Source organism: Anopheles bellator, chromosome X (assembly GCF_943735745.2).
Source record: "Anopheles bellator chromosome X, idAnoBellAS_SP24_06.2, whole genome shotgun sequence".
In the NCBI taxonomy this organism is placed as follows: Eukaryota; Metazoa; Arthropoda; class Insecta; order Diptera; family Culicidae; genus Anopheles; species Anopheles bellator.
Genome location: NC_071287.1, coordinates 2,420,642 through 2,435,559, shown reverse-complemented (window position 1 = coordinate 2,435,559; position 14,918 = coordinate 2,420,642). Strand labels below are relative to the sequence as shown.

Genomic DNA, 14,918 nt, shown 5'->3' with positions numbered 1-14,918 from the left:
CATCTTCATCTTCATTGTTTGGCCGGGATGGCCGGCCACCACCATTGTATAACAGCAGCATCCCCCTCCTTAGGCGGGCTCGCATCTGCGCAACGCAGCGCAGATACTATCAGCGCGGCGCGCGTCATCCACACTCGTGGGTCCCCACTCACGCCAGGCTCCGCTGGGCCGCTGCTAAGGTTTGGCTCTTGTTTTCTGAGGTCGCGTCGCCGCCCTAGCTGCCGCCGGTTTCGCTGTGACGAGGAAACTTTCCGGCGCCATCTTGCTTTCTAGGGCTTTGGTTCCAAGGATTGTGCGCTAGGTTGCGTGGAGATTCTCGTGGTCCACCCGGGTATTGATCAGCTCAGCTTCATCTCGTGGAGAGAGAGAGAGAGTCGTCGATATCGGAGATATCATAAATCGACAATCCGGGTCGTGCGGGGCCAACACGCGCAGGACCAGTTCTCTATTGCAGCGGTGTGCCCGATTTCATCACCCGCGGGTGACGCCGACCCCGACCTATCGAAGAGATGCGCTACAGTTTCCCGACATCCCCGACCTGATGGCGAGCCCTCCCGTCGAATGGGCCGTGATTACGCAGGACCCCACGCTCGGTTACGACACGGATCGGCTCCACTCAGTGCGAAGTGTCCGACTTGGGGTCTGTCTCCTGCCAGGAGATGCCAGGAGTCCCATGTTAGACCTGGTAGCTGGGGTGAGCCTACCCTCGGAATATCTCACTATCTGGTGGACTTGTCGGTCACCGGAAGTAGTGTCAGGAAGCTTGTTCTACTGCCGATTGGCATCGTCCGAAAGTTGCATAATCTTCGGGAAGGAATCCCAACGTGAGAGAGAAGGGATGGCTGATCGAGTGGACGGAAGATTCCATTGATGAGGGCACGCGCCCTCATCCCCAATGACACACTGATTTGAATAAAATTTCTCTTTCTTCGGGTCGTCGCACATTTCATAACCACACGCATCTAGTCAACAACATAACCGGTCCCCCCGCAAAGCTTGCGGAGGCCACTCTGGCCAGCTGGCTGGCCTTTGCCGGCTAGGTTACCAACGCAAGGATGCTCCGAAGGCCCCCCGGTGAAGTCTTGCGGCCAGGGAGTCGCCGTCGGCTTTCCTCAACTCCTGTGCGCTGTGGGAAAACTTGTGCCCATCTAGTTGATTGCTGCTAGTTGTTATTATTGGCAAAACTGCAGTTCAGCAGTCGAAGAAGAACTCCGGGACCGGTGTTTGCGGTCCGACATTTCGACATTCTCGGCCGAGGCGTGCACTTGGCGCGTAACGCACCATCGATGGCCATCTCGGTGACACTCGCTCGCTTGTGTAATCGATTGCCATCAATCGAGTGGCTGCTGCAGCCGCGTCAGTTAGGGGTCTCGGTAGAGGAAGTAGCACGCGCTAGATGTGGACTCGTGGTGGGCTGCTTCCACCGTCAAGGGGAGCGCCTTCCGAAGCAAATAGAACGTGCGTCCCGATCCAGGTCTAGATCTGAGATCGGAGCTGATGAACCCCCAGACGGATGGGGGGAGTGCTGTCGTTGGGCTGCGATGTTACCCAACCCGGACCTGAACCGCTGTGGCGGTGTCCTTGGTGGTGTGAAGCCCGGCGTAGCAGGGGTCAAAAGTAGGTGAGATCCCGCGAGTGAGATATGAGCAGCGGTCGGCGCCGGGAACTTAGCGCCTGGAATTTCGAAGACACGATGATGATGTCGACGATGATGCAACGGGTTTGACGTGACGGTAAATTTATTGGCCGAGGCGGCTCTCCACGCTCGTCCTGCGTAGAACCTGTGTCGCTGGGGCGGCTGGAGCGACACGCCGCCAATACTAATGAAGCCCCCGGGGGCACTATTTCGCTAGAGGTTTTCGCACACGCGGCCCTCAACTGCTGGCCACCTACGGCAGCGGTCAGCAGGCCATTTTAATTACCATACTCTGCTCCTCTGGTGAGTGACGGATGACCGGCGTGGCGTGGTCGGTGGAGAGAAAGTGATAGGGCGAAAGATCGATCGCTCGATCCGGGCATCGGCGCGGCGGAAGCGGCCGTCGCTGAGAGCTCCACGATGATGCTCCGATTATGCAACCCCGAACCCCGAACCTCCCGATTGCCCCGGGGAAACAAGGGAGGGGGTGGGGGGGTCATTATCTGCTCCGTTGTGCTCCCCACCGCCCCAAGCTCTTTGTCAATCTTTTTGCCGCGCTCGCGCTCGCGCGCACGCATGTTTTCTGTTTTGAGGTTGAGTGTCTTGTCCAGTTGCCGTTGTGGTTATGATTTTCGGGGCGCGCAGAGTTTGACACCGAACCGAAGCGCGGGCCGGTTGAAGTTGAACAAGGGGCCTGAGAACTCCCGCGGATGGGTTGTATTGCGTCACGGATGGCGGAACTAAGCGTTGGACGGTGCGCCGACACTAAAAGGCCGGCCGGTGTGACGTCATAGGAGAGAAGGAGAAAATGGGTGGTCGGTGGGTGTGGGAATGGGGTCTTCGTGGTCTTCTGGGTCGACAAGTCCAGACAATAAGACAATCTCCAAAAAGTCCAGATAATCGGCGAGATTGGGACCGGATAGGAGTCGGGCAGCACAGCACACGGGCTCGTGAATCTTCTGTTAACGACTATATAAATATATAAAAAATAAACCAGCATAACGGCATTAGAGCTCTGATAACTATTTCTTCGTATTGAAAAACACATTTTTATGGTTTGAAATACACTAAATTATTCAGTATTCCAGTAGTAATTATACATCCCTGAGGTGAAAAACTGGACAGGCTTCAAAATACGCCACAGCTGCTATGACGTCATCATTTGAAGAAAAACGCTATTCACGCTTTATATTTTTTTTTTTTGGTTTGAAAACAGATGGACGCCGCTAGGGACCAAATCTGCTGAATACGGTGAATTTTCTAACAATTTGAACTCTAATTCAAGGATTTTTGTCATTTTCAAAATGCTCTTGCGGCACGGTGCATTGTCCTGATGAAAGGGGATGTTTTTCTTCTTCACATCGGGTCCTTTTTCACGAATTTTCTTTTTTAGCTTTTAGCTTATTGTTTGCAATTAATTGCGAAAGTTTGCAAGTGATCCAAAATTCCATTCGCATCTCAAAAACTGAAGCTAACACTTTTTTGGGCGATTTCTGAACACGAACTCGTTTCGGAGCCGAAGAACCAGGTTCACACCACTCTTTAGCCGCTTATTTCAGGATCATGGTGATAGACCCAAGTCTCATCCATAGTGATGAATCGACGCACAAAATTCAATTTGTCCTTTCGAAAATGTTCCAACGGTTGCCGAGAAAGTGGCATTCGAATGCGTTTTTGTTCCATTTTTAACGAATGCGGTATCCATTTTTCAGACAGCTTTCTGAAACCCAATACTTTAGTCAAAATATTGATTACACTGCTCAATGAGATGGCCTACGCCTTGTATCTCTTTCAGTGATTCGACGATGATCCAATACAATATCCTGTATTTTTTCTACGGTTTCAGGTGTTGTGTCTGCTTTTCGACGTTTTTGGCATGGATCGTCTTGAAGGCTACTTTGACCACATTTAAACTCAGAAACCCCTCGTTTAACTCCATTATTAAAGGCGAAGAGTCGTTGTACATTTTTAACATTCGCTCACAAATCTCCTTTGTTTTTAAACCTTCCAAAAATAAAAAATCAATCGATGGACGATACTTGATTTTTTCCAATGTAAAACATACTGCGACATGTCGATACTAAATGCCTTGTAAAAAAAAATTAAGTGACCGATTTAAATAAAACTTCACATACGTTCATTTGAAAAGTACACAACCAATATAACAAAAAATAATTGAACTCGTAGCAGCGCTCTTTGTTGTCAAGGATCCGAATTTAATGAGCAGCCTAGTATCTGTCAATCTAAGTAGTTGAATAGCTTCTATTTTAAAAAAAGTTAATCATTGTAGAACTGATCAACGTGGTAAAATGATTTAAGTTTTACAAAAGTGGGGATTCAAACGTAAAAGCGTGTTGGAAAATACACTGGATGCGGAAGCTTCTGTTAATGCTCGTATTTCACTCAAGAGTTCGTCAGGGTTCGAACTGACTGAACACCACTTCCTTTTCCGCAATCTCCCCAGCGGCGCGTCCAGCGATTTTTGGCAGATTGTGTGATGTGACACTTCACCTACCCGAGAGCAGCAGATCGCACCGATACCGATGGTGCACTTTGCATACGTTGGCATTTCCAGCCCGACACGCGCCCGAGTGAAAGTGGTTTGAGGTCCGGACTTTCTGTGCGCGAGATTAGTCCGAACATTAGTCTGCATATTTTAAAAGGTCCAAAAGTCATTCGAGTCCGCTTTCGGGACTCGACAGGTGTGAGGTGACAGGATGGTGGCGGGTCTTCTTCCGGTGAAGAATCAAGTCATCATGTCTCGGATCTCGATTCGAACGGGCCACGACAGGTGCCCTGGGCTCGTCTCTATAGCCGGTGGACCTGCGACCTACGGGACTGGGTCATGGGTTATGGGTGGACTAATTGAACCGCCCAAAATCGGACAGCGGGCAAGTGAGTGACAGTCGGGGCCGACAGAGGCCCGAAGTGCAGCGAAGAAGTGCACGGTCGGGAGGCAAACACTCGACGCAGGGTTGACGAATGGCGAAAGCTTCACGTGGCCAGCCCAGCCCAGGCCATCCATTGCCTAACCGCGATGGCCACCTTCGCTACGACCTTCAACCTCACCCGCCCGAAAAACCGTACCCGCGTTGCGGAGCGGATTAGAGATGATGCTCCCGACCCGAGATGATGTAAACGAGAGTCAGTCAATCCGAACAGCAAATATTGGACCACGCGTTGCCGGGGTTATGCGCAATCCCGGCTCGCTGCTGCTGCCGCTGCTGTTTACCGATAGTATTGTGGATTGTGGTCGATGATCAAACCGCTGGCGCCCGCTAGTGTCAACAAACCGTCGTCACGTCTCGTCCTGGGCGGGGCGATCGCCATGCAACGATGGTTCAGGCTCAGACCGTCGAGCGGCTCTAACGGCTCGGTAGGGTTCAGGACTAGCGTCGAACTCGGCGGAGAACCTGTTCGCCCCGGGTCGCACCCATTTAGACAGCATTGCAGACCGTGCGTAAAGTTGACTAAATCTCCCACGATAACCACAGCTCGGCTTATGCGTCATCTCATCAGCGCTCCACGCAAACCCAGACCGGTTGATCGATTACCCAGGGCCAGTGTGATTGATAAGGAGCAATTTTGGTCTGGCGGACGTTCCCAGGGACGATCTCTCTAGCTAGGTGCTCCGTCACCAGTTCGGAATTTCGGAACTTGTCCGTTTACTTGACTTTTAAAACGCCAAACTTCAATCTGGAATTTGTAAACATAGAGTAAAGATGAAATGGGGCGCTATACGCTGACAGAAAATTGGGAAATATGAAAAGCTTATTCCCAACTCAAACAGCACTATCGTGTGAAATTAACAAACCAAAAGAACTCGAGAGCTAATTATTTGAAGTTTTGTGAATTGTTAATTGTTTTGCTAATTGTTTGAAGTAAAGTTTATCTTAGAGTCGATCCTGGAATCCAGGGTTTAGGACGAGTTTCCGTTTCTCGCCTTTATGTCATTTTGTTTTGTTTTGTTGGAGACACAATTGTCGAGCCGATTTGCTGGATGAGGCTGTGAGTTGGAAGCTGGTTTTCTACCAGCCAGAAATAGTAGTGTTTGTTGTTTGCCTGCAAGCCGGCACAGGTGGTCCCCACAGCAACAACGGCCACTGGCATAACGGCTTCAGGTGGCGAGCCGTAGCGCTGATAGCAGTATTCATTTATCGGCTTGTGGTATTTCTTTATTTTGGGCAATTTTTGGTGCTTTTCTTTCTCGCGCCCTCTCGCTGCTCTCTCTCTATCTCTCTCTCTCTCTCTATTTATCTCCTCTTTTTGACAACCAAAACCGGATTCGATGCTGGTGTTATGTCATCGTTCGGTGTGTGCCGCAGCCGGGCAGTCGTCGGCGGCGGTGTATTGATTTGGTCGGGATGGGCGGAACGAGATGTTGTACTGCCCAAAAGCATCCCCCAGCATCTCCAGATGGCACTTACGCGACTCAGTTTTCGCTCCGCTCTGCGTCTTACGTAAGCCGCCGCCGCCGGCACCGTGTCGTAGGAAGACGAACAGCAGAACGAAAAGAAGGTCGGAACGGCTAGTCGATTGAGTGACTGTTCCGATTTTCGGTCCGGACGAAACCATCTGTTCCGGATCGGATCGCCGGTCAGGAAACGCAACCTCGGGCCCCGGCTTGGATTGCGCTCCGCAAGGTCATGGTTCTCGTCCCGTCACCGGTCAATTGCTGCCCATGTTCGGCTGTTACTTTCACTTGGTGCGCGCTCGCGCTTGCGCACTTGGCTCCCGGTAGACAGGTTGGCGCCGTTTCACCACACGGGATCGGATCTGTTCAGGGACAGCACCTGCTGATGCCGGTTGGCCAGAGTGCTGCTCCGACTATTCTTAGCGCGTTCGATAGCCAACAAGTTCGCGTGTGTTGCCGAAGTCCCAGAAGTTGTCTAGGCAGAACTCGGCCCAAAGCACTTCCGGAGCGCGTTGAGTTGAGTGATCCATGATCTACAGCAGCCGGACCGGGCTCCGACCCTTAGTATCCCTTGCTGTCGATAGGGTCCCTTGGGCCGTTGGGCCGTTGGTGTTACGTAAGATGGCGGCACGCCGGACGCCGGCCGGGGACGAAACTTCGGGCTCGGCTGACCTTTCGGACGGACGGGGGCACGGGGCTGCAGATGGTGCCAGGTTCCGTGCTAACCGGGCTCGGGCGTTTCACTGTGTTTCCTTGGTTTTGGTTTTGTTTTTCAACTTCGCTATATGGCCTTTTGCCATTTTTCGGGTAGCTTCATAATTCCATCATGGTGGAGTGTGCGGAACTTCTGTGCTTTATCGAAGGGGAAAAGCAGGGGGAAAAACTGGTTTTTATCTGGCACTTCGGTCGGTCGAATTTTATTATATTTTTATTGCTAATGACACATAAACGGGCATAACCCCTTTGATCTGTCGTCCGTTTGGTATGAAATTAGATGCATTTGAAAAAGGAAGAACGTACCTTTCACTGTGTTACTAATTGGATATGGTCGTATTTTATATACTTTTAAAATAAAATCTCGTTTTCTACTGGCATACCATGTATGTATAAAAATTATAAATATTTTAAATCATATACATAAACAGGGAGTGGATATCTGAAACCTTATTCCATAAGCCGACTCGAGCCGAAAGCGAGGACAGGCACGCGGGGTAATCGCGCGTGCGTTACGCGAGCGAGCTGTGAGGCGGCGGGGCCATCCGCTCCGGTGCCGGGCTTGCGATGAGTCTCTTCTGTTACGTACGGGGCCACAATTATGTTGCTGAAGATCGACAATCTCCCGTACAACTTTATTTTGTGTGTGGAAAAATGTGAAAAATGGGTGGGACCCGATGGGTTCGTCGCTTGCGCCCCACTCGGCTCGAGAGACTTGCGTATGTTCAATCAGTAGCATGCGCCTAAAGGTATGTAGACCACAGGCACGCTCGGTCGACTTTTGGTCGTACTCTCGCGCGTGTTAGTTTCTAGTGTTTTATTTGTGTTTAACCCGGAGTTTTCGAAGCAAACTGGCGGCCGTATCGTGTATCGTGGTTGCTAGCATCTATTTTATTATTGACTCGATTCTATACGACTATTTTTGTTCACGTGTTCGCGAGCGGTTTCAATCGCTACACTGGTCACAATCAGGACTGGTGACTGCTCACGCGTGGCACAAGAGAGAGAGCGAAAGGGGTTGTGGCTCTGGCGCTACTGTTTGGCGACCCGGCTGTAGCCTACCAGAGGGTGGATCTCCACGCTGGTCTGCTGCCATGGCCGAGGTCGGGCCGCTCCACTCGAGGCGGTGTCCTTCTTGCGCCGGGCGTCCTCCTGCTGTGCGTAGGGTCCTTCGTGTGCTTGCGGGTATGGGAAGTACCCGTGCGAATAGTGTAGGTCGTCCTGGGCGTTCCCGGCGACACCGATGGGTGCGGGCTCTCCCGAGCTGTACCAGTCGTTATCCGGCACCACCACGTTGGCCGCAATGTCGTCGTCCGCGGCCGGGGCAAAATCGCTGGTGCCACCGAACCGTAGCCCACCCAGCTCGGCAGGTTCCACCTCCGCAAGCTCCACCGCAACCGGGGCAGCGTCCTCGGTGGTGTCGACACTCACCACTTCCGGCTCGAGCGCAATGTACCGGCCCTCCGATTTGATCATCTCGAAGTAGTCGGTCGAGCTGCCCGACTGGTATCCGAGCGCCGGCACAATCTCGACCATGTCGTGGACCGCATTGTGGACGGTCCCGCCTTGCTCCTCCGAACTCCGGGATGGCGCCGGGAACGGAGCGACCGGGTGGTCCGCTTCGAAAACTGCCGGTTCGAAGGCGGGCAGCCCTTGCACGCCACCGGCAGCGTTGGTGCCTGAGCACGCCACCTTCTGCGGATCGGCTGCTGCGTCCTGCGGAAGTGAGGCCATCTCGACCCGGACCATTACCGGCACCGGCAAGGACTCCGGAACCATCATAATGGCGTCCACGGGGGCCGGGGCCGGCACGGCCGATACCGGACTCGGACTGGATAGCCAGGATTCTTGTTGCTGTGCAGCTGTTGATTGTGAAGCTGAGAGACTGACAGCTGGCGGAGGTGGCGTTGGCATTGGCGTTGGCGGCATTGACGGAAGTGGTGGTGGCGGCAATGACGGAGGTGGTGGCGGCGGCATTGACGGAGGGGGTGGTGGTGGCAGTGACGGAGGGGGTGGTGGTGGCAATGCCGCTTGTGCCGGCTGCTGGTCCGTTGGTGGCGGAACCATCGCGGCCGGTGCGTAACCCGGATGTGGCTCCGGATACGCCGGTTGCTGAGGATACGGGACGGGGGCGGCGGCGTGTTGATAGTAAGGCGCTTGGCGTGGATAGTATGCGCTCGTCCTATAGTAGCCGTGCGGCGGCGGCGGCGGCGGTGGAGGCGGTGGTCCGTGCTTGAACAGGACTTTCTTTTTTGGGAAAAAAAATCCACTTGCCATGCCGATGGCGCACACGGCCACGACTAGTATCTTGAACATCTGACCCATCTAGAACACCGAGAGTCACGAGGCGTTGGCACAAAAGGAAAAAGGATTAACGAACGTAAGCACTCCTCACTCACATCAGTCTGGCAATTTACGCTTCCCCAAAAACCAAACGGCGGACCAGTCGGATCAGCTCGGAAAGCTCACAGGGCCGCACCTACCTGCATTGCACAGAAACACGATTGACACGACGAACGTGTCTCCGACAGCTAAAACTAACTATAACAGCAACGCCTAAAACTTTGACTTGCGCTCTTCCGGACGATGCCGATCAACTGAAGACAAACCTGAATTTGCTAAGCCGCTATATATGAAGCCTCCGGTTTCCGGCCCGCAACCTAACTCCGGATCTGAGACTACGATGCGATGCGCATAATCGGCGAGCGGGTGAAACTTTTTCGAATCTGATCTGTGCCCGCGCGCTCGTCTGTGTGTTGTGCCTCTAAAATATTTTGGTTACTTTTCCGGCTTCCGATAACGGCGATAGGCCGCCTTACGTAAGTTCGCCACACGTCCGTCGGGGACCGTCGGATCCTCTTCGATCTTCGCTCGCAAAATGACCTCGCTGTGATAAAACACCGATACTCCTATGCGCATATTTACGTAGGTTGCCAATGGCGCGATCGAAACTCGGATGAAAGATAAAGGAAGATACGCGACGGTCTGTAGTCTTGTCTTGCGGCGAGCGAGTTTTGTTCCAGCCATTACTGGGCCACAGATAACCCGGCGCTTTCTGGTAGTTTCACGTCCACCGCGACAAGGCCGCCAAGTAAACCACCGCGACAAGTTTTGCGGTGGTGTTTTATCTAGGCTATATGCAGATGGTGCTCAGCGTCCAGCATGAATCGCATTAACTTTAGGATCCATGGTTCCATCACTTCAACGTTGTAACTTTGTATGGTTGCTACTTAGAGGATACTGGGTAGTAGAAATATGCTCACATTTCGTAAGACACTTGTACAGTTTGGTTTGATGATGTTTTCGTAGCCAAACTCATGCCCAGACCAGCGAGCAGACAATGGTTTAGCTTGATCCTGCGGTTAGGGCCTTCATCCTGGACGCTAAAAAATTGAACAATGCAAACATCTTTAAGTGTGGTACAAACCGCCGGCAAAAGTTAGCACGAAAACCAAACATTGGAAAATACGCACCTGTATGTGCTAGTGTTGAAAACTAGTATGCCCACCACATGGAACTGGTTTTTGGCTGGCGGTTGGTAATTGGTTCGGTGATGTTCATCGTTTGCCATTGAGCGTCGCCTAATTTGAATTGGTAAGTTCTTCCATCTATCGGGCCAATCTTCCCAAACTGGCTATTTATGCTTGGTGACACTGAATGACCACTCATTTAAAAGCACTTTCTCCAGCTCCGGGTCGGTCGGGACAGAAGATGGCAGCGGAGCAGTGTCGTAAAAATGGTTATTTTCGCTGCGAATGTTGTTGCGAAAGTAGGGAGTGAAAAGTATCGACCTACCGAACGACAAAAGCACTACGGAACGAGCAAGGAAACTAAGCAAAAGGCGAGGCGATAAAATTAAAGTAGCAATTGCGAGCAATGTATTTACAAGTACACTGCAGAAGAGATGAGAAGAAAAAGGGCCCGAACTAAAGTTGACTGAGACTTTGAAAAGGGTCCTCTTCAACTCGCCTTACAGGGAAAACAAGTAGTCAATTTTCGAAAAAAGTTTTTCTGAAATATCACAAGACCAACTTGAATGATGTTTTATCTATTGACGAAAGATTTATGTAGGTAGGTGTAGGAGAAAGCAGTGAATAGTTAGGTTTAACGATATAGATTACAGGAACGTTCATCTTACGAAATATGTAGGAAATCGGGTGAAAGCAAACAACAGAACACACAAAATTCATTTCTCCAAAGCTCCAAATTGTATCGAATTATGCATACGAATTTTGCTAGGGTTTCATACACCGCCAAATGAAATTATATTTGCTTTTATTTTGTCGTAAATGTTCAGTTTTAATCCCATCCGGGGTTTTAATATAATTTGATATTGTAATCGATGTTCTTTTATCGCGGAATGCTGCTTTTGGTAAATGCGCGAACAAGAAATATTGCTCCTAAACGAGAGTTGGAAATGTTGAATATTGGTCATCGCATTTAACAATAACCGTTTAATCATAAGTACTAATCTGTAAGAACGTCATTTAGTTCGGGGGTCGCTAGAAAAGCTATCTCTGGGATGCGTGCCCAGCATTTAAAGGAAAATGATGTGTCGTAGAACGTGAAAAAACGTTTAAATAAGCAAACCGTAGTTCAGGATCGACAGATGGTGGCATGGTTCGTCCGCGGTCGTAAGGTTTTTTTTGTAAGCGATTCACTGCTCCTTCAAGCGCTCGAGCTGCGGCTAAAAATTATCTCTGGGATGCATGCCCAGCATTTAAAGGAAAATGATGTGTCGTAAAACGTGAAAAAAACGATTAAATAAGCAAACCGTAGATCAGGATCGAAAGATGGTGGCATGGTTCGTCCGCGGTCGTAAGCTTCTCTTTGTAAGCGATTCACTGCTCCTTTAGCCGCTCGAGCTGCGGCCAAACAATAATCGCGGAGCGGTGCTTAGATAAATAGTAGAGCTGCAGCAATGCCATTGGGAAACAGATCATGATGGACAGTTTTATCTGTATTGTATACTCTTGTGGAAAGATGAGCAGCATGAACGTCAAGGCGAAAAAGATTATTAACAGACAAAAGACCTATAAACGACAAAAGGATTTTCGATGAAAAACAAATGCAATCAGAATTGCTCACGCTAACTCACGATTATGATTTTGGGGTTGTATGACCGCGCTACAGGAAAGACGGTCCCTGTACCTTTCTCGCGGTATGTACCAAGAAGGAAATCAATTCCGTCTTGGCGTTGTCCATCGGTGAAATTATTTTTGATGTAGCGTCGCATAGAGTTCGTGCCATCTTTATAGGCTCCTACTAATGTGCGTTTCCCGGTGCGCGTGAAGTCCGTTTTGAGGGCCCGTGTTCCGGCGTATTGCAGCGAGATGAGATCTGCATTGTCGGCCCATACCTGTCAGAGAGGAAAAATGAGGACATTTCCTAGCAAAGAACTCGCAATATATCACTCACCGCTTTGAAGATAGTTGCTAAGACCGAAGTAGGATCGATATATCGGACTATGTCCAGCTTCTCGAGCGTTTGCTGCAGACTGCGTTGGGCGAGCACACTTTGGAACAAATTCGTCCGATCAAGGCAGTCGATGCAGTTCGTGCGAAAAACTCCTTTCTGCTTCGAGAGCACCAAGCCCATTCCACCAACCTGGTGGTGAAATACCCCAAGCTCGTCCTGCTCCCTAGCGACTCGTTCGATCAATGCAGAAATTCGATCATACCGCATGCCGCGGCACTCGCGATGGAAATCGAACGCTTCGTAACGCACGTTTGGATTCCCATGCGTTTTAACCATTGCTCGAAACGCTCGCTCGAGTGCACTTTCGGCACCGCGCTGATCAATCAGATTGATCACTATCTGGCGCCCATACCGAGCCAGTTGATCGTCGATGTGCTTCGAGAAGGCGGTCAAATGATCAACATCATTCATCAGCTTCGGAGCAGGTTTGTAGTGCAGGTTGGGCATTTGTTGCCAGAACAGCGGAATGCTGCCACGCGTCTGTACAAATGAAACACGGTCTACACCACAAGCGATAATTTGCTCAGTTTCCACATAGTTGGCAACTTCACCGTTGCTGTTGATGCCACGCGTGAACAGCCGAGTACCAGCTCGCTCTCGCGAGCGCCGTGAAATTAGCACAAAGCAAACGTTTTGGTAGCTAACCAGTATGTTGTGTATGGAAATAACTGTGAACCAAGAAGGGCGAAAAGTAATATTATCTTTCCCAAAGTCGCAGAAAAGAGGTTTGTACTACTCACAGCCGTGCAGCAGCGGTACGCAGTACCGATACATGTCTGGCCGATACCAGCCATCGAGCAGGGCGTTGTTCCAAACGAATCGAGTATCCGCCCGCTCGTAAAGACTGGTACCGGTAACCTCCCGAGAGCGCTGCAGCGTGTGCGTAAGGTCGAACGAGTAAGAGAAGTAATAGAACGGTGTGTTCAGTACCTGTAGCACCAGTTTCATGCATGTACTGTCCTGATGCTCTTCAAATACGCCTCCTGTTCGCAGTGATACCATAGCGTACGAAGTTAGCCGATGGATTTCGTTGCCCTCGATTATTCCGGCGGCAGCTTTATCCATAATGACACACAAGTACATACAGCTTGGCAACTCCAACATGCCAAGTATGCCGTAGATCATTCGTGGCTCGCAATCCGGCGGGTAGGATAAGGCTTCTTTTTCTGGAATTGGGAACGAAGCGGTATTTGCAGAGCTTACAGAGAACAGAATCCCTAACCTCAATACGTTTCACAAAAACACGTACCTTGTACTTCGGCTATCGCAGAGAGCCGATCTATCACCATATACTCGTTCACATTCTCCCCGCACGGTTCGATGTAGAATTTATCTGCGGAAATGTAGCTGAAAAAGAGTTGAACAAGAGTGAAAAATGAAACGGAAAGAGTCAGACGACCATTGGCAGAGCTGCACACATTCGTCGAGGAAAGTGCATGCAGAACGCTAATCACACTATTCCGGACGAGTTCGGAAGGGCGCCGTTCAGCCTTCGGGCAGCGATTTTTATGTCTCTCGAGTTTCTACTTACAGTTTCATTGCACTGTACACGGGTACAGCCATCTTTTATTGCTTTACGGGAACACAGTTCAACGGGAAAACAAAATTGGCTATCGTTTGTTAGAAGACTCCTGGAGCAGTGACGAAAACCGAAAACTGGGCCGCTTTTATCAAAGTAGCTACGCGTAAATGACAGCTCACATCTGGCAACTACAAGTAGAGTCGTTTTATAAGAGATACGCAGATGAAAGTCATTGTTTATCTGCAGGGGTATATGTTCTAGTGAAACCTACGATAAATCGTCGGAAAAATACAACCAAGTTAATTACGAAATAGTTACCTCTTCATTGATAGTGAAAAATAATTTGTCTTTTAAAAACCTTGATACCTTGTTCTTTAAGGAACTTTTTGGACATGCTATTTTTACTTGAACAGTCAAAAAGTTTGCCGTTCTTCTAAGATTAAAAAGCAAGTAATAAAATTGGCCGAAAATAAGAATCGAACTGATTGTCCGAATGTTACATACGGCCGAATAGTCCCATTTATATCACGTTTCAAAGTTACGCTGCAGCTACAACGCCATATGGTAAAGGAAGGTTACGTACAAAACGCAATGCAATCAAAATATTTCCTTGCCGGGTTTTCTCTGACAGCGCATTGTTTTCGAATGCAAGGAAACCGATAAACGACTTTTTAGGAACAAACGGGAAAATAAAAAATTATAGCGTGAAGATGTATAAAATTATAGTTGACATTGGTTCAAGGATGTTGTAAGCTGTGTTGGAAGCATTTGGTCCAATTAAAAAATGAGTACCACAGAAAATTGCGAATGTGGCGGGTGTGTTTATACGAACTAGTGCAAAGCTGGAATTGGTTACATAGAACATTACCGCTCTGTTCGTGCTTAATTTTTTGTTACATCATCAGTTTAAAAAGTGGTGCAAACATTAATCAACAAATATGTTACCGTTACCTTATAAAAAGTAATTTTCACAAGGAAACATCGGATGCTTGCTCATATAAACAGGTTTTCCCGCTACTGGCCGTTTTGTATTTGACAGTTGAATGTTGTTATAGCGCATGAATTGCTATTTACGTTCGACGTCGTGCTAACAACAAACGATTCAAAAAGACGGTCACCTCGAGCAGGAACTTTTCCTGAGATGATATTCTAGA

General features: G+C 49.6%; 1 protein-coding gene across 1 annotated transcript; it reads right to left on the bottom strand.

Annotated features, from left to right (window-relative positions):
* Positions 1 to 11,026: 11,026 nt before the first annotated feature.
* LOC131213576 (phosphatidylinositol-3-phosphatase SAC1) lies at positions 11,027 to 13,901 on the bottom strand. The gene is made up of 6 exons (XM_058207644.1): positions 13,774 to 13,901; positions 13,492 to 13,589; positions 12,983 to 13,408; positions 12,183 to 12,910; positions 11,863 to 12,123; positions 11,027 to 11,797 (listed from the first exon to the last, which is right to left on the bottom strand). The coding sequence occupies exons 1-6, from the start codon at positions 13,803 to 13,805 to the stop codon at positions 11,606 to 11,608; spliced, it is 1,737 nt and encodes a 578-aa protein (XP_058063627.1). The 5' UTR covers positions 13,806 to 13,901; the 3' UTR covers positions 11,027 to 11,605.
* Between the last annotated feature and the right edge of the window lie 1,017 nt (positions 13,902 to 14,918).